The sequence below is a fragment of the Leptosomus discolor genome, chromosome 8, assembly GCF_034619465.1.
Source record: "Leptosomus discolor isolate bLepDis1 chromosome 8, bLepDis1.hap2, whole genome shotgun sequence".
Taxonomy (NCBI): domain Eukaryota; kingdom Metazoa; phylum Chordata; class Aves; order Leptosomiformes; family Leptosomidae; genus Leptosomus; species Leptosomus discolor.
In genome coordinates, this window is record NC_141398.1 from 4,860,353 (window position 1) to 4,887,597 (window position 27,245).

Sequence of the window (27,245 nt, forward strand, 5' to 3'; positions counted from 1 at the left end):
GCACGAATCTCAGGTCTCAGCGAAACCTTCCCTCCACGCTGTCACACCATAGTTCGATGTGAGAAAAAGGATGTCTAATTTCACTGTTAATATGTTTGGCTGTGTGAAGAAGAGGGATATTTTTTTAACCTCCTGCATTCTGCTGTGCCTCACCTGTACCAGGAGGATTATGCTAGTTTAATTAATTTAAATTGGTTTGGTTACTGGAAGAGGAAAAATCGGGGGAAGCGTTTTGATGCAGCTGCTGTTGTAGCACAGGTACTTTCATAACAAAGTTAGCTCGTGTCTTCTTACTGACACTTGTGACACAACTTTCTCATATGTGTCTGCAATGCAACTTTTTTTTTTGTTGTTAAAAAAGGGAGTGTACAGGAGGAAAATCTCATTTAAATAACCTGTTTGTACAGTATTAAAACTACAAAATTATCTCACAATATTTTTTTCTTTCCCCTTGTCTGCGTTCAGCATAATGGAATTCCTTTATGTTACTCATATGCTGTGTAGATAAATGCTGTTATATACAGTTCTACACGTCTTTCTTTTTAGAGAAGTGAAACTCAAGTTATGTTCGATGCATATGCAGGGAACAGAATTCAGGCTGCTCGTGTACCTACTGGTCCCGCAAATATTTCAGCAACCTGTTTAAACCTTTTGTTAGGTGATGCCTTGGTCATTTTCAGTAGGGGGCAAATGCAATTTGGAGTGAAATCTTCATTAAGGAGCTCTTAATCTTTCCAGGAAATGGACTTCCAAAATTAGTTTTATTTGGTGTCTTTTCAGGACATGTTTTACAATTTTTTAAGATGACTCAGAATGTAAGTTGGCAAAACTTGAACTCTGATTGAACAAATCATCTAATTGGAAGGTTTTTTCAAAGGCTTCCTGTCTGTCATTATGCCATGTTTGCATCTCTCTTAATTATTCAGCTTTTTTTTTTTTTTTTTGTTAATGTTAAGTTTTACCTGTGAAAAATGATCCCCAAAGCAAATAAATGGAGATAATACATTTAAATGTGAATACAGTATCTAGGTTTTAAGTAGTTAGTACTGCTCGAATGTGGTTTTGGAACAAATGTGATTATTGGAAAAACTGATTTACCTTATTTTGCTTAATTTTAAAGTGATTCTAAATTACGACATTTTTCTAAGCTGTAATTCTTTGGTTTTTAGGGGTTTCTGCCTTGGTGAAGGTATACTGGACAAGTGTTGACTTGAAACCTTCTTTTAGGATGTCTGAAGATGACGAAAAAGTTAAACTCCGCCGAATTGAACCTGCCATTCAGAAATTCATTAAAGTGGCAATTCCAACAGATTTGGAAAGGTTAAGAAAACACCAAATAAATATTGAGAAGGTTAGTGTTCACTTTTTACTAATGTAGCTCTTTTTCCAGAAGCAGTCACGCTGGAAGATTATATGGAGATTTCGATGAAAAGTTGATTATGAAACGCTCTAATTCCAATTTGGCTAAAAGCGAAACTTCTGTATTGCCTGGTGATTCAGTGTGTACAAAGGCCTTTACACTGGTAGTAACTAGTCAGTCTACAGAGTGAGAAATATTACTGGTTTGGTGGTGAAAAGGTACTGTAAGGAAAGCAGCCAAATGCTCTTTATTTTTTAAGTCACAGTGGTTCGCTGCCAACCATTCTGAGTAACTTGCTGTTTATATCTGCCTTTTTCTGTGTATATTTTTAAACTGAGTTGAGAGAAACAGAGATGGAATTAAGTAAATAGAAAAAGAATTGTATCAAAGTTGTAGCATGTTTATATGCTTCTTGTTGACATTAGCTCACACTTGACATGAAACTGAATGTGCTTCCAAGTAGTTAAATTCTCTGTGGCAATGCCTGTACTGTAAAATAAACATGCCCAGGACTGGCATGAAACGGCCAAATACTCGTACTCTGCAAAACACAGGGTGGCTGCACCCACGTTGCTAATGGGGAACAGCCTCTCTTCTGTGTTTGTAACTCCTTAGCTGTTCTCAGGAACTCTGGATGTCAGGGAGCTGTTTGGCATGGCCAGGGACAGGTCTGACAATTCAGCAGCACAGATGACCAGATTTCAGACTTGAAACATTCTCAGTATCTGTTTGTTAGTGTAGATACAGCCTGTGGAAACAGAGAAATTGGTTTGTTGAGGAAGGTGGCAAGAGATGTACTAAAACAGGTGACAACAATAAAAAAAGAGTGGCTCAGAAACACACTTAAGAGTCATACTATCAACATTGTGGTGGAAGTTTTGAAATGACCACACAAGACTTGTTTGTTTAGAAAAGATTGTCCTTACCACCACAGGAAAATCAGTGACAGTGAGTGTCTGTAGTAGTGTGCAGTTCTGCACATTTCTGAAGAGCTGTGCACAGTATTAGTTTGACTGGGCTTATTGACAGTGTGTAAAATCAAACGTAGATGTGAACCTGGATGGTGTAGGACAACCATCTACATTATTTAACACCATGGGAAGGAATGAAGAAACTGGGAGAAAATGGGTGAATGTGATTTTGATTTCCTGAAAGGTGTGGTCTGAAGGGTGTGTATAATAATATTGTTGAAACTGCTTTGCATTTGGCTGCTGTCATTTGTTCACAATTTTTAACATAACTTTCTTGCAGTTTTAACAAGTGGGTCACCTTTTGGATGAAATTTTCCGTTACAGGTTTCTGCCTCGAATAGTTTGGGGGTGGGGGAGAAGGGAAAATAAATTCATGTGTTTGGTTTTGGGAACATAGTCAGGAAATAATGTGTTGTTCAAGTGATAGTAATTTCTTTTAATAAGAAGTGCTTAGTTTAAGTGGTAGTAAGTGATTAATAGCTTAGTGATAATTTCTTTTCAAAGCAGTGACATGTTGGAACGCTTGAGGTGTTTTTGTGGAGTGGTCTTTGTCCGGACTGTACGTTTTGTTGTGCCTCTAAAAATCTGCTGTTTTTTGGCCAAGAGGTACAATTCTGAAAAGTGACGTGCAGGTACTCAGTAGATACTGGTTGAACTTCGCCAGCTGAAGGTTGCTAAAGATCTGCCCAAAACTAAGGCATGCTCCTGTGCTTAGAAATTAGCAGAACTCGTTCCTGGAGTTGCTAATTTGATTGTTCCTGAATCTGAGAATGAAAACAGGGAGATGATCTTTCTGTGTCCCCACTGTCTCATCCTCTTAGTTTCCCTTACTTGTGTGCGAGGGGAAACTTTTTGCCTATGTGAATAAAGGAGAAAGAATTGGGTGGGGAGAGCCTGTGAAGGAGTACCTCAGATGGGAAGTGAAAGTGAGAAATGGTGTCTGACCATGGGACAAGAGAAGAACTGGGATGGAGGAAGACCTGGAGCTGCTGGAACTAATGATGGGAGATAATAATTTGCCTCGTTCCTGGTAAGGGTGTAATAAGGATACCATAAGGATATGAACTGCAATATTCACAAACTGAGAAGTGTATTAGTGTAATATTTGCCTGAAGCAATAACTTCTGAATGAGATGATCATGTTTTTTCAGGCACAGCATGTTGTTTGCTCTTTGTTATTCCATATTTGTGTAATTCATTACATTACCTGATGCCAACTGATTCATTGGTTTCTTTCTTCATCCAGTTTGCAGCAGCCCCATTCTGTAGTGGCCAGGAGCAGCTTTGTGTTCTCCAGCTTCTCTCACAAAGAACAGTTATTTGAGTTGACTTTGCGTTGTAGCCAGAGTACAGAGGAGCCAGTATTAGCTTGCTCTTTGATGGGACGATGGGGAAGGAAGGAACCTTGACTGTTAATTGCCCTGTGGAGGTGTACAGCCTCCAGGGGTTGGTGTGCATGGCCCATACCTGGCAGTGGCCATAGAGCTAGCGAAGGGCAACTAGTGAAGGGCAATGCGGAAGAGGACGGCATTCAGATGTGCCTGGAGGAAAGCATCGTAATAGTAGCTTTTCCATGCAAGTTGTTTCATTCAGATAGAGACAGACTTGGTAGCTAGGTTGTTCCCTTCTTTCTCTAACCAGAAATTGCACATCTGCTCATGGTAGGAACATGCATTTGCCATAATCCACCAAGAGGGATTTCTTGGTTGCAGAGAGGTAGAATTTTTGGTCTGTAGTTGGCTGATGTTAAAATTACGTTTAAAAACTACATCGTCAGGGCGGCACTCCAGTTAACACCAGTAACATCAATGAGTGTGGAGCAGTGGGGCATGCCATTCTTCAGAGTCTTGAGGAAAGCATCCAGAAATGAAGTGATGCAGTTAATGAATCAGAGTCATAGAATGGTTTGGGTTGGAAGGGACCTTAAAGATCATCTAGTTCCAACTCCCCCCCTGCCCTGGGCAGGGACACCTCCCACCAGACCAGGTCGCTCCCAGCCCCATCCAGCCTGGCCTTGAGCACTGCCAGGGAGGGGGCAGCCACAGCTCCTCTGGGCAGCCTGTGCCAGGGCCTCACCGCCCTCACAGGGAAGAATTTCTTATGTTTAATCTCAATCTCCCCTCTTTCAGTGTGAAACTGTTACCCCTTGTCCCATCACTGCCCTCCCTGATCCAGAGTCCCTCCCCACCTCTCCTGCAGCCCCCTGTCAGCACTGAAGGCCGCTGTAAGGTCTCCCCGGAGCCTTCTCTTCTCCAGGCTGAACACCCCCAACTCTCTCAGCCTGTCCTCACAGGGGAGCTGCTCCAGCCCCATGAGCATCTTCGTGACCTTCCTCTAGATCCGCTTGAACAGGTCCATGTGTGTCTTGTGCTGGTGCCCCCAGAGCTGGACGCAGCCCTGCAGGGGGGGTCTCACCAGAGCGGAGCAGAGGGGCAGACTCCCCTCCGTCGACCTGCTGGCCACGCTGCTCTGGATGTAGCCCAGGAGGCCATTGGCTTTCTGGGCTGTGAGTGCACCCACAAAAGGGTGTCAGAAAAGCTACAGCCTTACCTGAGAGGAGCAATTGTGTGGTCACTGGAAAAAGGTAGTCCGTTGATGGGAGGGGGGAGCTGACCTGCAAGTACGGAATGGGAAGTGATTAGCAGGGCACATCAGGGGTACACAGATGGTTTGGTTGCACTTTGAAGGTGAAGAGAAGCTTTTGATGTGAGTAAGGCGGTAATTAGGGAGAGATGATGGAGGGGATGGGCATTACTGTTACGCTGCTTGATTTTTGTTTTGGAAGGGTATTACTTTGTACAGCTGAATAGTTTCTTTCCTAAGCCTGGTTCATATATGTAAAACCTCCCTCATTTCAGTATATAAACACCCTGTCAAGAAGCTTCAAAAGGTGCTGGGGATGAGAAACAGAGACGTGCTCAGTTACTGCCCTGTGTAGTACTTGCCAGCGTGAGAGATGATCTTGGGAATCACTGTGTTTTGTGGAACCTGGTCAGTGAGGAGGGGTACCCAGTTACTGGTTGATCCTGCTGAAAATCATCTATGTTTTTAGGCAAAGAATAGTCACGCTGCATCTTGCCAGACAGTGTTACCGTGGTGTCAGGGAAGGGGTGAAATAGGTCCCACTTAATTCAGCCTTGTGTTGCAGACAGAAGAGGAGATCATTGCAAGAAAATGCAGAAGGCTTTAGTGCTCTGGATAAAATGAGTCTTTAGGTTAGCTCTGATGTAATATTTTGTTCAAAGCATTGTCAGAGAAGCCCGTGCTTGGCCAGAGCTTAGTTACAGGCAATACAGACTGCAGCGTTTCTGGAATGGCATTCAGGGACCACACTGAAATACCAAGGCGCTTTATTGAGTACTTGAATTTTATATTTTTGAATGCAAAAATCTGAGGCAATGTAAAAGTATCTGGTTTGGGCATTTCTGGGTGGTTGATGGTATCATTATGAATGATCTGTTCAGTCAGTGTAATAAAATTTGCATATCAGAAGAATCCATAAGTAGGTGTAAACATAGTTCTTAAAATTGAAGTGTTAACTGCACTTCCGCTAGAGCAATACTTTTATGAAAGCAAGAAGTCGTAGCAACGTTTAGTATAGATTTGTCTTTCTGATTTCAGAATACTGTTAAAAATTTCTGCATCCCTAGACAGTATAAATCCTGGCAGATTTGATATTTGAATTAGTAATTAATGTGATTATTAGAAACAAGTAACTGTGGATAAAACCTTTAACTAAACAATTGGTAACTGTACCAGAAGGTGTTCGGCAGTACTGAAGACTTCAGAACTTCTGCGTATTGACAGAAAATGTGAGACAGACATTTATGAGAAATAATGCATCTGAATATAAAAATAGTCCCTAAATGCCAGGTTCTTTAAAAAGTCCACACACAGTGTAATGTTCTTAAAATTTGAAAGTTTCTGTTTGTTTTTTTTTAAAATACTTTTATGACTGTAAGAACTATAAATATTCCAAAGTTTACTCTACTGATAGATTTATGAGAAAGTGAGAATAAAATGATGGCAAATCAAAATTTGCAATCTGTCACTAATAGTTTTAGATTATCAGAACACAAGCAATGGTTTGGTTGAAATACTTCCACGATAACTTGGATTTTATGTCTTTTACGTGCATTTTAGCCATAATGAATGTGTTACAGTACCTTTAGGAGCTGTCAGCATCAGCAGCCTGAATGGTTTTCTCTAAAATACTTTTTGTAAAATTAACTTTCAGCCGTGTAAACCAAACATCCCTAGAGGTAAAAGGATAATTTTGTAGGATCTGATCCTGTTTATTTTACAGGCTACTTTTAAGCAAAAATCACTAATTATGTCAAATTGCTTAGAGCAGCAACATTATTTACTTATGATGAAGGCAGTATCTCTAACCTCATTTCATGAATATTGATTTAAACCTTAGGTTCCAGAGATAGTCCAAACAATTAATCTACTAAATCAGTGTTTGAAGAAACTATAAAATCAATATATAATGAAATTTGACCTTGAGTACACCTTTTCAGAGGAAGTGGCTACCATAAATCCATCGCCATTGCTTCTCAACTATTTGAGAGTCCAACTTCCCATATAACAGTTTCTGAAGACTTAAAAATGACATCCTTAAGAAATCAGTTCTCTCAACTTGTTTTCTTTTCTTTCCTTGTTTTTTTCCAAGAGTTCTTGAATTGGCCGGCCTTTCACTCTAAAGAAGGGAATAAAATGCATGCTTGTCCAAAAGAGTTACAACTTTCTGTTAGATGAAAACAATTGTCATGGTACTGCAGGAAGGTGGAGATTTTGGCATGCTGCCCTGAACTTTGGTGACAGCAACAATCTTTCAAAAAAAAGGTTCTGTAAGACATGGCATCCTGTTCTCTGTTGCGTTCAGTTTTCATTTCCTGTGACACTGCCAAAGTTAAGGGATGTTGTGTGAAACACTTTTTACCTTAGCTGGGGACCATTGCTGTTGTGGGAAGATACATAAAGGTGACAAAATGAGAAGTTAAGTTACTGTAGTCTTCATCAGAGCGCGTACATTTGTGTAAGACGTTTACAGTAGGCCTTTTAGAAATGTTGGTGAGCACTACCTGCTACAAAAATTAATGCAGGGGATATTATGAAAAATTTTGAGTTCTTTCCATGTCCACTGGGTACTCTCAAGGACAAACAGAAGGAATCCAAAGCATAAGCGTGAAGATTTCTTTCTAAAGAGACCTCTCAAGAGAACAGGAAAAGAGATTGTGTGTCTAAGAGTAACCTTATGTTTTGTATTTCTGATGTGGAATACAAACTATTTGGCTATAGCACCATTACAATTAAATATCACAGAGTCACAGAACGGTTTGGGCTGGAAGGCTGGCTTAAAGACCATCTAGTCCAACCCCCTGCCATGGGCAGGGACACCTCCCACCAGACCAGGTTGCTCCCAGCCCCATCCAGCCTGGCCTTGAGCACTGCCAGGGAGGGGGCAGCCACAGCTCCTCTGGGCAGCCTGTGCCAGCGCCTCACCGCCCTCACAGGGAAGAATTTCTTCCCAATATCTCACCTCAACCTCCCCCCTTTCAGTGTGAAACCGTCACCCCTCGCCCCATCACTGCCCTCCCTGATCCAGAGTCCCTCCCCACCTCTCCTGCAGCCCCCTGTCAGCACTGAAGGCCGCTGTAAGGTCTCCCCGGAGCCTTCTCTTCTCCAGGCTGAACAACCCCAACTCTCTCAGCCTGTCCTCACAGGGGAGCTGCTCCAGCCCCTGAGCATCTTCGTGACCTCCTCTGGACCCGCTCTGACAGGTTGGGATTCCAGAGGTGGTTTTACTTCATGGGCCTCCCTTAGTTTTACATGTATTTGTTAACGATAAATAATGTCTGCACCATCTCTTCTCAAGGTTTCCTATCCTTGAGTCCCCCAGAGTGGACATTGCCCAGGAGCAGGGCTTCCTTTGTGTTGGGTGACAAAGAGAAGTCCCCGAGGAGGAATTCTGTGACCACATGAATATCATTGCCCTGGGTGTACTAAATCATGGGATCCTTTGAGGTCATCACTGGCATAGTAGGAATTTTGAAGCAAGGTAATGAAACTTCTCAGTGCATACAGCAGATAAATGTAGGGAGCATTTCTAGTAGAAATTATAAAGAGCAATAAAGGTTTCCTGAGGAATTCTTCTTGATCTTAATTGGAAAACAGGATTTTTTTATTACTTGGTCTGTGGACAGTATATTAGTCAGATGAAATTGAAAAGGTAATTTGTCCCCAAGCTCCTGTTCCACCCTCAGAAATTCCCGTTTCGGTACTCTTTCAGGGATGATTGAATTGGAAGATCTGCTGTTGACACAGATTTTTTTTTTTTGTCCATTTTATTTTAAAGAAAAATGGTAATTTTAATGGCGTAATAATTTATGCAGAAGTTGCTGGTTTCCTAGAAAAATCACTTTAATCTGCCTCAATTGAACACTATACCTTTTCTCTTCCATAGCACTACAAAAGCCAAACATGAAAAAACTTTTTTCTTTGAAAATACAAAGTAACTTCAGATTTTTCATTGTATTTTACAAAGCCGAGTAACTCGTGATCCTTGCTGTCGTGGCCTCTAGGATTATGAAAAGAAGGAAAGATGTAGGCTGCAGATAAAGTTTTTTATTGGTAACAAAGCATATTAAGGCATTAAACTTTACATAAAAATAACTCACATCATGGCAAATATTTTGTCTTGTTATTTAAACAATTTAGGGGTGTATTTGGTAGTGTTGATGGTTGGGCTTGATGATCTCGATGGTCTTTTCCAACCTGAATGATTCTATGATTCTGTTCTAGCATTGTAAGTGCGTTCTTTGGCGGTTTCAGCACGTACTCAAGGAATCACAGCTTCTACTGTTTCGCTACTTTTTTCATGATAATGTCTTTATATTATTTTTGTCAACTGCCAATAGCAGGGATTGATTTATTTTAATGATTAAAATGTTTATATGTGGTGATTTGCAGGTCTTTGGCCACACCTGCCCTGGTGGTTCTCCTAACTGTGTTTGTAACCATATAGAAATGGGAAGTGTCGGTGTAGACGACAGTGTGGTGTGAGGAATGCAATTCTCTTTGTAAATAATATCGGGTACCTCGTTGTCCTCTGTGACCAGTACTGCTCATCCCCTGTTCCGCTCCTTTTTCCTCCTCCTGCCCTTTGTTTTACTGACCACCACGTGATCTATGCCACAGCAGCAGCAGGATGCTCCGATACCTCTTTGTTGTTAAAAACTGGTGCTGAAGCCCTGATGATCTGCAGTTCAGTAAAGTACATTCTACACAATTATTCACGAAATAAATTCCATTTACCTCCCTAATTTTGCAGTAGCAATGCCTGTGACTCAGTGTCTTCCCTGTCAATGTTGGAAAATTAAAGCGATGAGTTACTGAAGGTTCCTTTTTTCTGCATAGCCAGTTGTTAAAAATAGCAATTAAATGGCGTATTTTTCCTTTGTTTTAGTATCAGAGGTGCAGGCTCTGGGACAGGTTGCACGAAGAGCACATCAATGCAGGACGAACAGTTCAGGTAAGGAGATTAAACTGACTGTGATATTAATGGAATTAAATTACATACATGGTACTGGTTACCTCGGGGATGGATCTTCCTGGAGATGTGGATTTGACAAGTACCTGGTATTGCTTTATTTCGTTTAAAAGGTGAGGAATTCCTAATTGTGTCCTATGAGGCAAATACAGGCAGAAATGCTTCAGGATTCTTGAACAAAGAGAAGTTTGGAGACTCTGGTCTTTTGACAACTACCCTCTTACATTACTAAATTAGAAGACAGGAGTTGCAATAAGGGATACTGTTAATTAGAGAGCGTGGCTTCAGACCAAACGCAGAACATCTGGCCTACTAGTCTGGTGTGCAGGTCTGTTGTCAGGTGCATAAATCATCAAAGGAGGAAATACCAGATACATGTGTCAGCGTGGCATCATCTCAGTGACTTCATACGTGGTCACCCATGACTCAGCACACGGGGAATCTCACATCTGTTTCTAAAAAAAGGCATGTTTTGATGGAAATCCTGCAAAGGCTGATGCCAGACATCAGCTTTCACACCGCTGAGTAGCACACAGCCAAAGACAACTATCGACACGGAAAACCGCACAGCGCAGGTCTGCACTGCAAAGCTTGCTGACACAGACACGGCAGCGACTGTTATGGCATGCTGTACTGGCAAAATTCTGGGGCCAGACGTGTCTTTGCCAGCAGGAGAGGCATCTTGTGTGGTTTTCATAGGTGTTGTTCAGAGGAGGGACGTGGCTTTTTACTAGAACAAACCTTTTGTGACCCACGTGGCACCCAGACAAGCAGCCCTTGCCGGCAGGGGTGGCGCAGGCCTGAACCACTGTATTTCATAATTCTAACGCTGTAAATTCCCGTGTTTGCTGCAATGCCTTCCTGACTCCTGCGAGAAATTCGGCCAGACTAAAAATGGAAAAAAAAATACTTGGGAGGAAGAACTTGATCCCAATTGAACAACAGTATTACACAGTAGGCAGAGCTGGAGTTATCTTTCTTCTTTTTGAGGAAAGGAGGGTGTTAATGAGCTTTTTTATTGCAGTTGATAAGATGTTATGTATGAAATCCTCTTGATTTTTCTGTTATTTGGAGTTTTGAATGTTTATTTTGATTTTTCACCAAGTATTTTTGAAGTTTGAATGTAAGTTTATCCTTAATATCGACAAGAGTCTTCCAGAGGTGGAAGTCCTGTCAAAACAATGGGGTTCGAACAGGTGTGGTGTGGTAAGCATGTGTTTGCTTGTGGCTGTGCTCTAATCTGTTCTCACATCTGAGGGGTAAGAAAGGCTTCTCTTGGAACTCTTTATTATCAGTATCATTTGTTTGGCAAGATAAAAACTATCAATAATTAGTGAAAAAGTCGTCATGTTGGAGATGATGGTTTTAAATTCATTAAGTGCTTCAGGAATAAAACCTCATATTTCTCTCTAGAAACATTCGTCTTGAACCTAAAGCCTGCCATTTTCACTTTCAGCCAAAAGAGATTTTCTTGTGTTTTATTTAATGGTTATTGCTTTTAGGTCTGTATGCAAGTTATCCATTAAAGTGGTTCACTTTCTGGTACCCAGAGAACAGAATAAGTATCTGGGTCCGTGCAAGAGGAGCAGACTGGCTCTTTGTTTTAATTAAATAGTTAGGAGTCTGGAGTACTTGATAATAAATTATATGACATGTAGAATGTGTTTGCTGTAAGCTGTTTAAATGTTTACCAATGGACTTGTGATCTGTTTGTTTGCGAAGAAATCAGATTAATTATTGTGATACCAAATGTTCTCTGCAGCACACACTTTGCTCTCAAAATTAGATGTTGTAAAAATACATTAGGAATCCCTAAGTCAATATTGACCCAAGGCATCCGCCACAGGTTTTGGACAAATATATGCACAGCCACTCTACATTTAATCCATGTGCACATAATTAGCCATTTTTCCGAATTTTCAGTTTACCCAGAATAATTACTTCTGTTGTACTTTTGATGATGGTCAAAATTATAATAGAAGTATAGATGAGCATAAATGGATACCTCTTCTTTCTGGTGACTGGATGCCACGTTAAAAACTTCTAAAAAGGAAAGTGAAGAAACTGGGGAAATCTTTGTATAGGGCAGGATGGCACCCTGTCAGAAATAGGCAGAAAATAGCTCTTGTATACTGTCTGTTGGTTTTTACCGATGTGCTCTTGTAGATTTTCATTTTTAGGGATGGTCCGTGGACATCTTAAAATGTTAGGGCCTGATTAAATACGCAGTTTTGCTAGGCTTTGCCCACATGCATGCTGACTTTCCCATACAATTAGTTAATTATTGCAAGGTTTAAGCTGATTTCAATGATGTGGCAGTATTTTGTGCTGTAACGCTGAAGGACTGCCTTGATCATATTCATAGTGAGAGGAAGAAGGATCCTGCAGTTACTAGAGAGGATATAAAGCATCCAACAATAAAAGGAAAAATACCGTGGATGAATGATCAGGCGTTAGTCTGCATCCAGCGCTCAAAAGGAGACCGTGTTCTGAAAACATCCCTAGGCAAGACGTGGTCTCTCCACTGTGTTGCTCTAACCTGGAAAGCTGCTTGAAAAATGCTAATCTATTTTTTTTCGCTTTCACTTTTATGATTTCCATTTCAACTGAAAATGCTTTACAAGTAAAAGGTGGTTTTCAATCAGCTCTCCTTTGCATGAATCTTCAGAGTTTAGTTGTGTGGCTCATGTCTTCTGTGCCATCTTTAAAATTATGCAGTCTGCAAATCGAGTATCTTTCTGGAATACTACGCAAATATACCAGGAGAGCACGAGAAGTGGGGTATGAGATAAGCTCATGTTGCAGCCTGTGCCTGTCTGTAGGGTAAATACATCCTGAAACTCAGAGCTTCTTTGACCTATGCCAAGGAATTTGTAACATAGATCCTTCATGACGTTGCTTTGAACAAAGCCCAGAGAAGGCAGGTGAAGGCAACATTACATTTGCACAGCTAAGCTACTGCAGCACTTCCTTAAAAATAGTATTTCTGTTTGCGAGGGTTTGAGGTGGGGGGGGTTTGCTTGGAGGTGCTGTTTGCTTCTTGATTTAAAACACCACCACGCAGAATGGAGGGAGGGTTGGCTGTGATCAGTGCCTGGAAGATGGGAGTGAAAAAGGGACTGATTTGTGGACATGACAGATCCCGTGTCGTCCATGTACTATTTCAGCATAAAGAGTTTAAACTATTGGAAAAGGTACGTGACACTACATTTAATGATAATGCAACCGAGAAGAAGAAGAAGAGAAGGATGGTGAGTGGGATAATGGCATGACGAGCATGATTCAGCTAGCTGGTAGGGTTAGGAGCAGTATAGGCTGATGGAGAGAGAGTAAGTGAAGTGCTGGAGTTCCTGAGCGGTCCAGGAACACCAGCTTTGGCAGGGATGTGTGGCTGAAGCAGGTACTTACACTGCCATTTTCAGGTGGTTGTGGCTGGGGGCCTAGACAGGACTTCAGATATTTCCATAACTGGCGGAGATATCAGGAGTAACGTAGCAATAACCCCACAGCTCAAGTCCCTGCTGCCTTTGCAAGAGTTTTGGTCTCATCTCAGCCCTTTGACATTTGTACAAGATGGAGCCATGTGGACCCGGTGTTTATCCTGGTGCCTGGGGGCCTCACGTTGGGTCAGTGCTGAAGCACTCGCCTGCAGTTGAAGAGGAATTCCGTTATTGCCGCCTCTGTCGTCATCCATCACTTTTTCTCAGTTGTAACAGCATTGGTTGCACAGGGCGTCTGTTTTTCATCAAGTTACGTTTCTTTGAAAATTTGGCTGTCACTTAGTGAAGAAAAATCACTGCTCTGAGCAACAAATACTGAAAAACTATGAAGAATTTTTACTCTTTTGTAGGAATAAGGTTTATTGGATTGCTGAAAATTGCTGTTAAGACTTCTGAATTCCTTAGGGAGGCTATAATTTTTCTCGTATGTCCAAGACATCAGTGGAGGAAGTCACATTCGTGAACCACTTAGGTGGAGCAGAATATGGGGAGATAATTTGGGATTTTAAAGATCATTCAAAAAGATGAATACTTATCATAATTCCTTCTCTTACCGATTTAAAACTGTGCGCTGAGTAGTAAGGTAAGCTTAACAGACAGACGTGTACACTCATTTTCAGCAATGGTGATTTGAAAAAAAAAAAAGCTCAAAGGAAGCCCTCCTTTGGCTCATTTGTCTCCTTTTGTATTTTACATTCTGATAGAAATTTAGAATTTATCCTTGATTTTTTTTTTTGTTTGTTTGTAAAGATTTTGAAAAGAATGGAAGAGCCGTGCAGCTTCATTATGTGGGACTTTTCTGTGTCTTTCCTTTTTGGATGTGTTGATAGAGTCAATAGAGTTTTCACAGTCCTTGTGAAAACGATGCCACTTCCCATTTAGTTTTTGGAATAAACCCCATTATCTTTGTTCACATAATATAGTGAATCCACCATCCTGGTGGATCTCCCAGACTTACCTCCAAATTTATGGACACTTAGAAAAATTGGGCTCAGGCTTTGTGTCCCTGTCACAGTTCTGCGTCGGTCGGTGAACCTTACTCCGATAAAGCCCTTTGGGACCTTGGGCTGAAATGGATAGAATGGTCACGTAACGGTGGTTTAAACTGAGGCAAGAGGGATTTCTGGTAGACGTGAGGAAGACACTAGAGCAAGTAGGGTAATGAACTCTTGCAGTGTACTATCAAGGTGGTTGTAGCTCTTCATGAAGAAGTCCTTCGAAGACCGGATTAGATAAACAACTGTCAGCAATAAAACAGGGACAGCAGGTCGTGCTGTGAAGGGATGACTTCTCCAGGTTTTCGCCAGCTTTATTTTCTTAAGTTTTTGTGAGAATGACACAGGATCACACAGAATGTCAGGGGTTGGAAGGGACCTGGAAGGATCATCCAGTCCAACCCCCCTGCCAGAGCAGGACCACCCAGAGCAGGTCACACAGGAACGCGTCCAGGCGGGGTTTGAATGTCTCCAGAGAAGGAGACCCCACGCCCTCTCTGGGCAGCCTGTGCCAGGGCTCTGTCACCCTCACAGGGAAAAAGTTTTTCCTTATGTCAATGTGGAGAAAGCCATTTGAAACAAAGACTGTTACTCAGTTTTGGAAGCTAACAGTCCAAAATTACAAATATTATAGAGAAAATTCTGTGTCTTTTGGGCTGAATTTGGTGAGTTCGTAGCTCAGGAGTTCCCATAAATGAAAACAGAACTTTGTATTGCCTTCCTTGCCAAGTAAGCTTGGGCTTAAAAGTGGAAACAGGTGGGAAGAGTGTGATATATGCTCATGCTCTACCCAGAAATTAAACTCTGCCCCATTAAAATGATTATGGAAAGAAGTCACAGTCATTCACACATCCATGACATTTATCGTGTTACCGCCTGGGGAGCTCCTGAGAGGTATCTCCTCGCAGCGGGACTTACCTTTCTTCCTCGGCCGAATCCGTTCTGCTTCTGTTTAATGGACAGTAAATGGAACAAGAGTCTTCCCTCTGAAACCACAAAGGAAGAGGTACTAAAGTGATGTTTCACCAAATAGGCAAATACCATCATCGGAGTCCTCCATCTTCTTTCTCACAAATATTTCTCTTTGATCAGCAAGGTGGTAATGAGCAGTGAAAGCCAGGATCTGATTTAGCCATTCCTTCAGGGGAGTAGTTTGTATCTCCTGAAGCTTCTGTTCAGGATTTTTGAACACTCCAGCAGCAAGTTGGCGGTCATGTTGGTCACTGCCCAGTAACCACCTTCGTTATGCTCGTGCACTGGTCATACTGGCAATTTGCCCCAGCTGCAGTGGTACAAATCTCTAGCAGAGCTATGTTTTAACTCCATTTCAACTGGGAAATGTTCCTTTTTTTTTTCTTTTTTTTAAATAGGATCTGCTTTGGAAACATTATTAGCTCATCCCAATCTCGCTATTGTCACTGTCTCACAGCATGTTTTTGTTTGGCATGTTGTTTTGTGTCTCCATTGTGGCAAAGGCAGGATAATGATAATTCGGTTTCCTGGAACAAAACAGCAGGATCAGCTTCACTCGGTCCCCTGCATGTAATTCTCTCAAAATAGATAATTAAATGTTGTGTCTAGATAGTCCCATTTTGTCTTTTAAATGAAATCCCAGGATTTTATAAATCGAGAGTTTTGGCACGTGGTGGACTAGGACAGTGAAGACATTCTCCCTTTTTCAGTATTTACGGGCAGACCACGGGAGGAAGAGAACGGGAAGAGCAAGGTAGATTAAAATGAGATTTGTACGAGGAAAATTATTGGGTACCATGTTTCTAATTCAACTCAATAGCTTACAAAGTTATTTTTTGTATCTCCCTTTTTTCCTTATTGTTAATCAGTGTTTTTACCTGGGGTTAGCCTTAAATAACGCAGCCTAAATTGGCTAGTAGGACTCTTAATTTAGGCATACAACAGAATATACTCTTAGCGATTTGACAAATGGTTTTTACAAATCAATAGTTCTTTCTTTGGTTGCCTAATGTGGCTCATGCAGCATTACCTCAGTTTGTTGTTGAATTGATTTCCTTCTTCTCTAATTTCTACTACTTTTTTTCATACATGTTAAAAAAAAATTAATTCTAATAGTGTATAGAAATAAAACAAGTTCCATCTAGTTCCTGCTTTTCCAGGTAAGCAGTAGTGCCTTTCGAAGGCATTGCCTGAACCTGGTTTGTATTACTGAAGAAAACCTTTCATTTTCCAATCACTCACTGGTGTTAAGCCGTTCTCTTGTTCTGCTGTGAGAAGAATATTCAAAACAATTGGTAAATAGTGCAATTAATAATACAATTTATTATATCAACTTATAATGTAATGCAATGAATGTTGTTTTTATTACAGTCCTATTTTGTTTGTAATTAGATACAAAGTCTGCCCTAAAACAGTAAGTGGTGTAATTTAAACTATAAATCTCTTTTCATTTGTAGAAAAAGAAAAGTTGTGTGCATTTTTAGATTTTAAAAGCCTAGGCAGCAAAAACCCCCCTCTGTTTTTGCTGTAGATAGATCTTTATCTCACAGGAGATGCCTGCCCACAGACTCTTCTTGCTAGTTATGAATAGTTTACATCTTCTCAAAACTCTTGTACCTATAGAAATGTTTCTGTTTTATTTGATATTCCAATCAAACATGTCCGTCCTTTTTCTTAAAAAAGAATATAAATATCACAAAAGAAAAAAAAAGTAATCCTTCTCCTTTGTCCCTGAAGTTGTCTTTACAAAATTAGTTTTGGGGTAGCTGGGGGTTGCAGGTGATTGTATCCTGAAGTGCTATAACAACCACAGCCACTTATTATTAAAAAAATAAAGGCGAATTTTGAGAAGCAATCACTTACTTTATTTGGATATTATTTTAACTTGTTTCAACTTGTGTGAATATTTTGGCAAAGGCCTACATTGATCACAGACATTGAAACTAATTCAGCATGTAATGACTGAAGTTTTTAAGTACTGCAGTTGAAACCCAAAATAAAACACTCTGATTTATTTTCTTGGAGAAGTGGATAAAGTGTAAAATTGACAGCAAGAAAATCAAAATATGGATGGGAACGGCTTCAAAAATATTTCTCCCTTGTGTTCGATTGGCTGGTGCTGTGGGTAAATTAGTTCACTGGAGAAGATAATAGACACCATCTCTTCCTTGATCTTTGGTTCTTACCCTCCTGGGGCAGATAGCTTAGTTTCCCTGTGGAAAGTCCAGAAAGGCTCGGCACTATGTCCCAGTATGGTGCTGCACTGTTGGGGTCTCGTGTGTTGGGAGCTGCCGCCCCTGATTATTATTTTATAGAAAAAGAACGGAGCGAGCTCACAAGAGAATATTAAAAATGCAAGAGACTTAGCGAGCTGGTTACGCTGCAGCGGCACCTTGGAGCAAGAAGCGCTTGGAAGCGCAGGTGCCTTCCGCTGCGGGGAGGGCTGAGCTCTGGTCGAGGTGGCTGAATCGCTGTCTTGCCCGGGGTCGCTGCCATCTCCCTTAGGAAGGGTAGGAGGTGGGTCCTTGGCTCAGAAGGGATCATCTTGGGGTTGAGCTGCCTTAAGGGAGGGCAAGGCCCTTCTCTGCAGAGCGCTGTGGTTTTTATGGGGTGACTCTTCTGCAAGAGCAGTATCAAAAGACCGGGGAATAGCACTGGGTGACAAAATAAGAGTCTGGGAGACCCAGGATGGGTTCAAGGCGGGGATTCGCTGTGTTACTGGAGGCACGGGCTTTTCCAGCGATTGGGGGCGTCTTTGGCAGGAGAACGAGCTGCGGGTCAGACAGCGCGGTCTGGAAAAGAAAATGGATGTAGAGGAGAGGTGACCTGGAATGCAGGGATTGCTTGAAACCTGGTGCCTTTGCGGGTGGGGTGTTCTTTAATTCAAACTTAGAAATGGCAGTTTTTACGATTATTTAAAGATAATCAAGATGATAGTTGCCTCCCAGCCGCTGAAGGTGTTTGGTGCTCTTGCATAGTAAGCTACAAAATAACTCTGAAAACTGTTACAGCAACTCCGTGCCAATATGAGAGAGATGGAGAAACTCTGTTTGCGAGTGCGACAGGAAGACATCCCGGTTCTGCAGAGAATGATAAGTCCCGTTAAAGAGGAAGCTTCATTTGCCATAAAAGACTTCCTGCAGCTCCATTCTGAATCTGCAGAGGAACTGAAAAGGCAACTGGAAGGACAGGAGGATGCCTCTTTAACCAGATCTGTGACCGTAGGAGGAGGTAGTAGAATTTCATTTCTGTATCTATGATATCTATGTCATCGTATCCAGTCCACAATTTTTCTGACCTTTTATAAATGAAGTAAACAAATGAGATTTCAGTTGAGTAATAATTATTAATCAAGAAGTGGATTTCTTTCCCTACACCACACTTTCCTCACGACCTGTGACTGAGTTTTTGGTAAGTGCAGAATGCTCTAATTAAGTATCTTAAGAAATTAAGTAGCTGTGGCTTCCCGTGAGAAAGATCTCGTAGCCTTGGATCTTGAAGTAGAAGACTCTTCATAGGAAGCAGAATCTTACGTTCACATTTCAAGGTAGCTTCACTACTTTCCCCCCCCCCCCCCCCCGCAAATAACTTGATCGTGTGCAAGTAATGACAGACAGTATAATGTGCTGCTGCTGCTGAAATACATGTCAAAGAGGAGCAAGGCTCCCTATAAAGGAGAACATCTCTTCCCGGAGCATTTTAACTTGGTAACTAGCAAGAAAGCAGAAAACAGTATAAATCCATTTAAATAAAAGATTTTGAAAACACACTGTAACGTGCTACAAGTCAGACACGTTTGCTGTTTTTCCCTCCTTTCTGTACAAAACGTCTTTCATTCCTTGTTCTACCATCCTGTCTTCAGGGGAAAGCCCTTATTATGCCATGGTACCAGCTACGTGTTCTCTGCGAATGATCTGTGAGGAAAGTTGGTTACATCAGGATTAAATCCTTCCGCATAACAGTAATTAGTTGCTGCAGTAGCAGTATTGTTTAAAATTGTTTGGAAATTTTACGTGTCTTCAAATTGAGAGAGTATTCTCAGTCAGTGGCATTGTAGAAGAAGCTGCCATCAAATTGGATGTCATGACCCTTCTTGTAGCTACGTGAAGACCTACAGGAACTCTTCCCAGTGTGATGAACAAGCTAGCAAGTCTAATGGTTGAACAGGGAGTAAAGAAACGTAGATTTGAAGACTGGGCTTGCTTTCAAGAATGTCAGAGTATCAGAAAGCCTTAGGAACATCAAAATATATCAAATATAGAACCACAGAACAGTTTGGGTTGGAAGGGACCTTAAAGACCATCTAGTTCCAACACCCTGCCATGGGCAGGGACACCTCCCACCAGACCAGGTTGCTCCCAGCCCCATCCAGCCTGGCCTTGAGCACTGCCAGGGAGGGGGCAGCCACAGCTTCTCTGGGCAGCCTGTGCCAGCACCTCACCGCCCTCATCGTACAAAATTTGTATCTTCTTGGAAGGCCAATACCAAAGACTGAATTGGCATCTGACACATGAATCTTGACTTCTTCAACACCTTCAACATCTTGTAATTGCTCCTTCGGTAGTTTGTCCTAAGATCTTTGTGGGTTGCGATGTCTGGCGATTTGCTGCATTCTCCTTCCCCTTCGGTCGTTCTCAGAAGCTGATAACCGAGTCTGTTCTCTTGCAGTCCTCTGGGACTCCCTTATTCAAGTCCTCAGAAATATGCTTGAACTTTCAGAGACTGTTTCTTAAATGCTCTAGGGTGAATTTCATCAAACCCTCAGGACTTGAATAGATCCAGCTCATCTAAATATTTTTAACCTGTTCTCTTTGTCTTTCAGCCTATCCTTTTTTTTTTTTTCTGTCTTGTTTCAATTATTTGCATCAAGTACTTGATTACAGCTACCTGTTCATATAAAGACTGACTTAATCTTTCTCTAGCTGTTATTTTCTTTTTTTAACTGGCAATACACTTACACTTCGTCTTCCTCAATGTTCAAAAGCATTCCTAGAAACTTTCTTGCTACCGTTCATGCCCCTTGTTAGCTGCAATTTATGTCCTAGTCTTTCTGATACTAACTTCCCATGCTTACCGTTATTCCTTGTACTCTTCTTAATTGCGTGTAAAATTCTTGATATCCAGGGCATGGAAGAGCTCTTGCTGAAACCTTTTCCTCTGCATCAGGACAGTTTGCTGTCATCTTCAGTATAGCCTGTTTTAGGCGCGTTTGCCAGCTCTTCTGCAGTCCTTCGTCCTTCAGGAACTTTTGCCCCACAGTTTCTGTTAATCTGTTTGCTGAATTTGTTGGTATCTCTTTTGGGGGGGGGGGAGCTCATTGTCTTCAGTCTTTGAGTTTTAGAATAGGGAACTCTGGTATTCAGCGATCCCCTTCAGCCATATTAGCCATTACTTTCAGGCTCTTTGTGAGCTTTTCTCTGTCACCATCAGAACTAAATTTACAGTATCTCACCTTTTGGTAACTTTCCGCGGTTGCCTCAGGACATTCTGGTATTTCAGTGGAAAGGCCTTGTCCCGGCTTCCTGCTTTGCGAAGAGTCACAGAGGTGGTGAATAGGAACTAGAGTTTAATTTCAAAGAACAGCACTGCTTTTGTAATCCGAAATACCTTTAAAGTATGGAGGCCGTTGAGCGAACAGCACTTCAGAAAGCCAAACTGATCAGAAAGATCGGGCTGAGAAGAAGAGAAAAATATTACCGGAATGACACGCTCCTGCGAGTCCGCTCAAGGGTATGGAAATAATTCACCCCCTTTACAGTGAAGCACGCAGACAGGCAGACACCTACGTACAATTAAACAGATTCTTTTTTTTTCAGGTTTCCCCGTGAAAGCGGCTCTGTTGAATTGCCGCCACAGATGCAATATATCGCCTGTTCTTTTGTGCTTGGAGGCTGCAGTCCTGAAAGCAAATCTTGGCTGCTGATCGTAATCAAAGGAGCTTCAGTGTGCCCGTTCTTTGTGGCATGTTGCTTCCCATCTGGTAGAGAAGGAAGGAGTTTACAAATTCAAATCGCCCGTTTAGAAGGCATGGCGGTGATATGATGTAGTCCCTGCCCCCCTTCGCCGCCCTCAGCTGAGGTCCAATAGAAATGGAATTTAATTGCATTTTAAATAAATATTAACAAAAGCGACTCCACTTTTAAAATTACGAAAATCTTTTAAGCAACATATTGAATCTCCCAGAGCATTGGATTTTTATCTTGAGTGTAATGAGGTGCGAAGCCGCTCTATGAAATCTGCAGCGGTGTTTTGTATTACTGCGTTTCTGTGGAGATGCCGTAAGTGAACTGGTGGAGCCACTTCCATTCGCGGTTCTATTAAACTAGGTTAGACCTGATAAAACGTGAACTCGTGAATATAAATTTCTTACTCATACTTTCAGCCCAAATGTGACTTCACCTTCTCGCTCTTTACCTTAGTTTTTTGAAGTGAGTAAAGAGTTCTCTTGAGGATTTTTCCCCCACTAATTTTTACTTACTAGAAATTGCCAACGGTGTAAACCTACTTAGAATTTCAAGTTCTCTGGAATGCGTGTCATGCAGAACTTCAGTATCACTGCTGTACTTTGAAGGATGTGCTTTTCTGCAGTAGGTCACTGTCGACTGGTAAGGACACACAGAGCAGGGAACATAATTTGTGAAGGGGCAATTTCGCTTAGCGAGATGTGGTTTTTTTGCCTTTGGATTGTGGATATTTTAATTTTAACCAACTCAGCATGCATGTGGCTGATCAGGGAAGAGGACGCTTTTCTTGGCAGAAGAAACTTGATTTTGAAGTAGGATTGTGAAGGATTGAAACAGAATAAAATACTTAAAACCAATGTGAAGTGTCAGAATATGGAGCAGAATTGGTTTCTCCAAAACTGCCCACGTTTGGGTATATGATTAATCATGTCGAAAAGGGAGAAGCAATATTTTGGAACTGAGTATGTAACATTAATTAGTCTGATGTTACAGATCAAAAATATGTACTGGAAGGTGACTGTAGAAGGTGAAGTGCCTGCCATGTCTCGATTCTTAAAGGAAAAGGGGTAGAAATAAGTAGAAAGAAAACCAAGCCCAAAATAAACCCCCAAATCGCTTCCTCCATCGTTGTTCCTCTGCTACTTAGTAATTATGGCTGAATATCGGCCTCACTGATGTTAGACTGCTGTTGATCTGAGAGCAGGGAAGATGAGGTCCTTAATGTATTATGAAATACTGGGATAAAAACGTTGAGAAACAGCCAAATGTTACGAAAATGTATCATTTTTATTGTGTCTTAAATTAATTCCATGAATAAGCATGCACTATTACTGATTTTGTTAATGAATGTGATTACTTTTACTCGTTTTCCATTGTTCATATCTGTTGTAGTAACAGTGAGATAATATTAATGTAGTACCTTGGCACATTCATTGTTTCTAAAGAAGATTTTGATGCAGTATTTACACTTCAGTATCGTTAGACATTCCTACCCACTCTTCCCCAATAAGCTTTCTCTTGGTACCACCCTCCCAAGGAAGGAAACAGCAGTGTCCTACTGAAGGAGCCGCCGTCCTTCAGAAGCTGAAGTTGTCTCAGTTAACACGATCTTCGCGCTGTGTTTGCGTCCATCCGTTCTCCAGTCTGCCTGTCCTACTCGCGAGCTATTCCTTCCTCTATGGAGCAGCCAAACTTGTTTGTTCTCGTTCTTTATTACCGCTTAATTACCTGCCCATCGTTACGCACGTGGCCATTACATCTGTAGTGGCTCAAGGCTGGGCTCTGTGACTGGGGGAGAGGGGGGGTGTGCGTGCCTGTCCGTGTCTCTGCTCTCCCCCACGCCACCTCGCTGCCTCTCGCTCCCGGTTTTTCCCCCGTACTTTGTTCTAGGCATTCCGGCCAGGCAGATACCGGAGAGTATCTCCTGTTCGCTGCTGAGCTGCTCCTCATCCTCACAGCGCAGCACGTGGTTTGCACTGCTCTTACTTCGAAAGCCTTTTCCTCCGGCTTCTTTTAGTCCCAAAGGGCTGAAAATCAAACCGGTAGCACAGCAGTAAATCATAACATGAAGATCGGCCTGGTCAGTTTGGGAAGCGCGGTGTTCTTAGGTGTAAATGAAAAGTTTTTGTCCCAAGCTCAGTTTTCTTAGCTCGGCTGATACAAAATTAATTAACTGACCTTTACTTCAGGAGTATAATTTAGCATCGTTCTCAGAACTGATTGTGAAAGTGTGCTGATAGAAAGAAATCCATTTCTTTGGTGATAACTTCCCTCTAAGAAGCTGTCTAGTGCTGTGAGCAAGACTTTTCCCTATACGATCATTTTCAAGGCTGTTGCTTGGCTTGAATTAAATATCAATTTAGCCTTGAGAAACTTTTGCCCGTCACCTGCATCTGATTCAGTGCATTTATTTATCAACATCACGTTTCTCGTTCAGAAACTTTACATAACCTGGAAGCGAAGGATGGCTCCCAAAGTTTAATCCAGATCTACTCCTGCCTTCCCAAAATACCTCAGGAAGAAAACGCAGCCGAGTCCTGGGAGACTTTAGAAGGGGTACGTTGGAACTCCCTTCCTGCCGCGTTGGTGCTCTTGTTTTTAGCAGCTATTACAAAATAACACCTGTGTTTTTATTTGTAGGACTTGATTCAGCTTAGCCAGCTGGTGACTGAGTTTTCTGTCTTGGTCAGCGTAAGTATCAATGCTGCACTCTGCCCTAGCTGGGCTCTTGTGCACAAAGAGGGCAAATGGGTAATGCCGGGGGGGTGGTAAGCTGCGCGATACTTCTGCCCGTAGCCTGAACTCGGACTGAGCTCGTGCCACTTGATCAAAGTGACAGAACAGCAGAATTAAGGGAATTTATTCCGCCCAATAGTGAAGATTACACAATCCTAGTCGCCGTTAGGGACCTCAGGAAAACGCCGGGAGAGGCAGAGCACGTTCCCCACGGCGAGCTGAGCTGCCTGCAGGGAGGTGCCGTCTGTGCTGCTTGGGACCGATGGTAACTAGTCTCAAAGCTGGCACATTAGGTACTTCCCCGAGCGGTAGGTGCTGCACATAGTTGTCTAGCAGCGAGGTTAAGGTTTTCTTTCGCTTTCCGAGCGCCAGCGGAGGAGGAATGCTCAGCAGTAGTAGTTGAACTACTCGGCTGCCCCCTCTGGTTAGAAACCTGACAGCTCTGCCTTCCCCACAGCAGTGACTCATCCCTGCGAGTACCTTTGTGGCTCTGCTGCTGGTTCAGGCTCCGTCAAGGTGCTTTTTGAGGAGGCAGTAGGCTGGCGTTTCAGCACCAGGGCTGGTGATCGCTCCTAAGTCCTCGTCATCAGAGCAACTACTGACGTTGCAGCCGGTGCCCTCGGCCACGAGGCTTCTACCCAGGTCCCAGTCACTTCTACACTTTCTAATCGTGGTGCTGACAACAGCCTTCGCTGCGCAGGGCGGGTGTTTCTCAGGTGCTTTTTGTCAATCAGGAGCACTAGAAAAACCTGAAGTTTCCCTCGCCCTTACAACGCCCTTTCGCTGCTCTCACAAAGCTGCCGAAAGGTCTCCATCGTCCACGCTCCCTTCCCAGCATTCAGTTCTTCCTGTGCCACAGGGAATTTAAATCCACCGTTCTCATCTCCTAGGAGAGTTCTTTAATCTCCTGGCTGGTGGGTTAGTTGGGATAGATCAGCTTTTATCCTTCCTGCTGAATTGGTGCTGCTTCACGTGTGTGAAAAAGGCGACTAAGATTCATGGGGCTGGACAGGGACTGCAAAAATTTGTATTTGGTAGCCTAAATGTTAGCAGCTTAAGCTAAAAAGAAGGAGTTCCCAGGACTTTCAGGATTTTACACATAAGCATCATCAGCTACAACAGCACGGATCTGAAGTGCATGGGTGGGATAGTAGATGAAGATACCAGAGCTGGTGGATTCAGCAGTTTCTGAGTTAGAAAGAAGAAAAAAGTTCCCGATGCCTTTTGCTGTAAGCTGAGCATCAGCCAGCTCGTTATTTTGGGACAAAACCCAGCCTGGGTGCTGCTGAGATGAAAGTAAGAACAAACAAACCCCTTTATCTTCTGCTCCAGTGTTCTCTGGGAGAGACTGCAAGGGGAACCTGACTGCATTTGGAGAAAGGAGGGAAGGTTTTTGTAAAATCCAACCATAAAATACAGAGCAGCATCAAGTAGGTGTTCAGTCCTGTCACATATGTATTTTCAGTACTGTCACCACTGGATTTGTAAAGCTAAGTCAGTGTTTGTAACTAAACACTTCTGTTTAGCTCTGTTGGTGCAGCTTGGTACGCTGGAGTTGGTACTGATCTTAGAAATGCTCGTTACAGAGTTTTTTTGGAACGTGAAACTCGGCAGGCAACCAAGAGGCTAGTTTGGATTCTTTTCCCTTTGGGACGCGAGTTCATCTATTCACAGAAAAGCCTGAGAAATCGTCTGGTTTGGGGTTGTTTTCTCTAACTGCAGCAACACGTCGTATAACACCCACACCGTATTGTTACTTGATAGTTCAGATTTTTTTTTGAAGGAAGTTTGTCGTTCCGGCGTGGTTTATCAGATGCTGTTAATGAACCACCATTAGGGCTGCACGGCCGCGGTGTGGAGCAGATGAAAGCGGCTGTGGGGCCCTGATTACAGGCATTAAAGTGGTGTGTAGTGGCTCACTGCTGCTTCCCAGCGGGTTACCTCACTCCTAATTCCTTTGCATCTAGTCTCAGCAGGAGAAGATTGACAGGATTGAAGACCACGTCAACAGCGCTGCTGCGAATGTTGAAGAGGGAACCAAAAACCTGGGGAAGGTAGGGATCTGCTCCCGCTGGCGAATCAATGGTGCTCTGCCTCCCAGCAGCCCTCTGTATTAACCCGATTGATCTGCCGTCTTTAATGCCGAGGGAGCCAGCAATTACGGAAATAAGGAAGAAATGACCCACAGGTAGCAGGGAAAAAACAAAAATCAATCTCTCTTGTAATTTTCTGTCATAGCCAGGCTACTAGGAAATAAATTTGTAGGTTTTTTGGCCTTTCTTTTAGGCTGTTCTGGTGCTGCTCTGCTTTACCTGCGAAGATGCTAAACCAGATTCAGGCACGTTACTGAAAATTCTTGAGCATTTTTTCTCCATTCCTCATGTGATTTAATGGTGGCGACCAGGTAACGGGCAGCACACCTAACCAGCCAGCCCTGCGGCCCTGAGAGCGCTCGATTTTAACTGTTTTCAGTACATTCTGCCGTACAGGTGGGATGGCAGATCGTCTTTTTTTTTTTTTTTTTTTTAAAACACTGATTTGTAAAGCTTATTTATCACTGAGCATTCAAGTCATTGCCAAGAGCAGTGAGGGGAAAATGCACCGCGCCGCAGGCAAGCACCCTAACTCACTCTTTCTTTTTTCTGTCCCCTTTACAGGCTGCGAAATACAAGCTGGCAGCTCTGCCCGTGGCAGGTGCAGTCATTGGCGGAGTGGTGGGGGGTCCCATCGGTCTCCTTGCAGGCTTCAAAGTGGCAGGAATCGCAGCTGCGCTTGGTGGTGGGATTTTGGGTTTCACAGGTGGAAAATTAATACAAAGAAGAAAGCAAAAAATGATCGAGCAGGTCTCTTCCAGCTGTCCAGAGCTTTCTTGCCAAAGTGCCAAAAAATCCAGCTGAAGGACAGACTCATTCCGACGAGGGACAAAAGCAAGGCGGCCGCGCTGACGACAGACTTGCAGCCTGATGCTTTACACACACACGGCTGAGGTGTGTGAATTTTGCCTTGGGAGGGGTGCAACGGTAACGCCAGAATTTCGCTTTTCGGACGTGGTGACAGCAGTCCTTCGCAAATTCACGTGGGTAACTTTTAATGAGGAATTCTTTAGGTGAGCTCCGTGCGCAGCTGTAACGATGGGCGACAGGCGCTTCACGCCAAACTTGCACGCGGCGTCTTGCAGAGATTGGGCGAACCC

General features: G+C 42.6%; 1 protein-coding gene across 1 annotated transcript; it reads left to right on the plus strand.

The window, feature by feature from the left end:
- Nucleotides 1-27,123, plus strand: STX17 (syntaxin 17). The gene is made up of 8 exons (XM_009954444.2): nt 1-13; nt 1,170-1,351; nt 9,803-9,868; nt 18,365-18,584; nt 23,754-23,872; nt 23,957-24,007; nt 26,020-26,106; nt 26,710-27,123. Exons 2-8 carry the CDS (start codon nt 1,229-1,231, stop codon nt 26,947-26,949), a joined length of 906 nt encoding a protein of 301 aa, XP_009952746.1. The 5' UTR covers nt 1-13; nt 1,170-1,228; the 3' UTR covers nt 26,950-27,123.
- The last annotated feature ends 122 nt before the right edge of the window (nt 27,124-27,245 follow it).

Bases quoted from the DNA above. Each gene is read 5' to 3' on its own strand.
- STX17 (XM_009954444.2), top strand. From the start codon at position 1,229: ATGTCTGAAGATGACGAAAAAGTTAAACTCCGCCGAATTGAACCTGCC. The intron at 1,352-9,802 runs GTTAGTGTTCAC...CCTTTGTTTTAG, and splicing joins ACCAAATAAATATTGAGAAG to TATCAGAGGTGCAGGCTCTG. The intron at 18,585-23,753 runs GTAGTAGAATTT...TTTCTCGTTCAG, and splicing joins ATCTGTGACCGTAGGAGGAG to AAACTTTACATAACCTGGAA.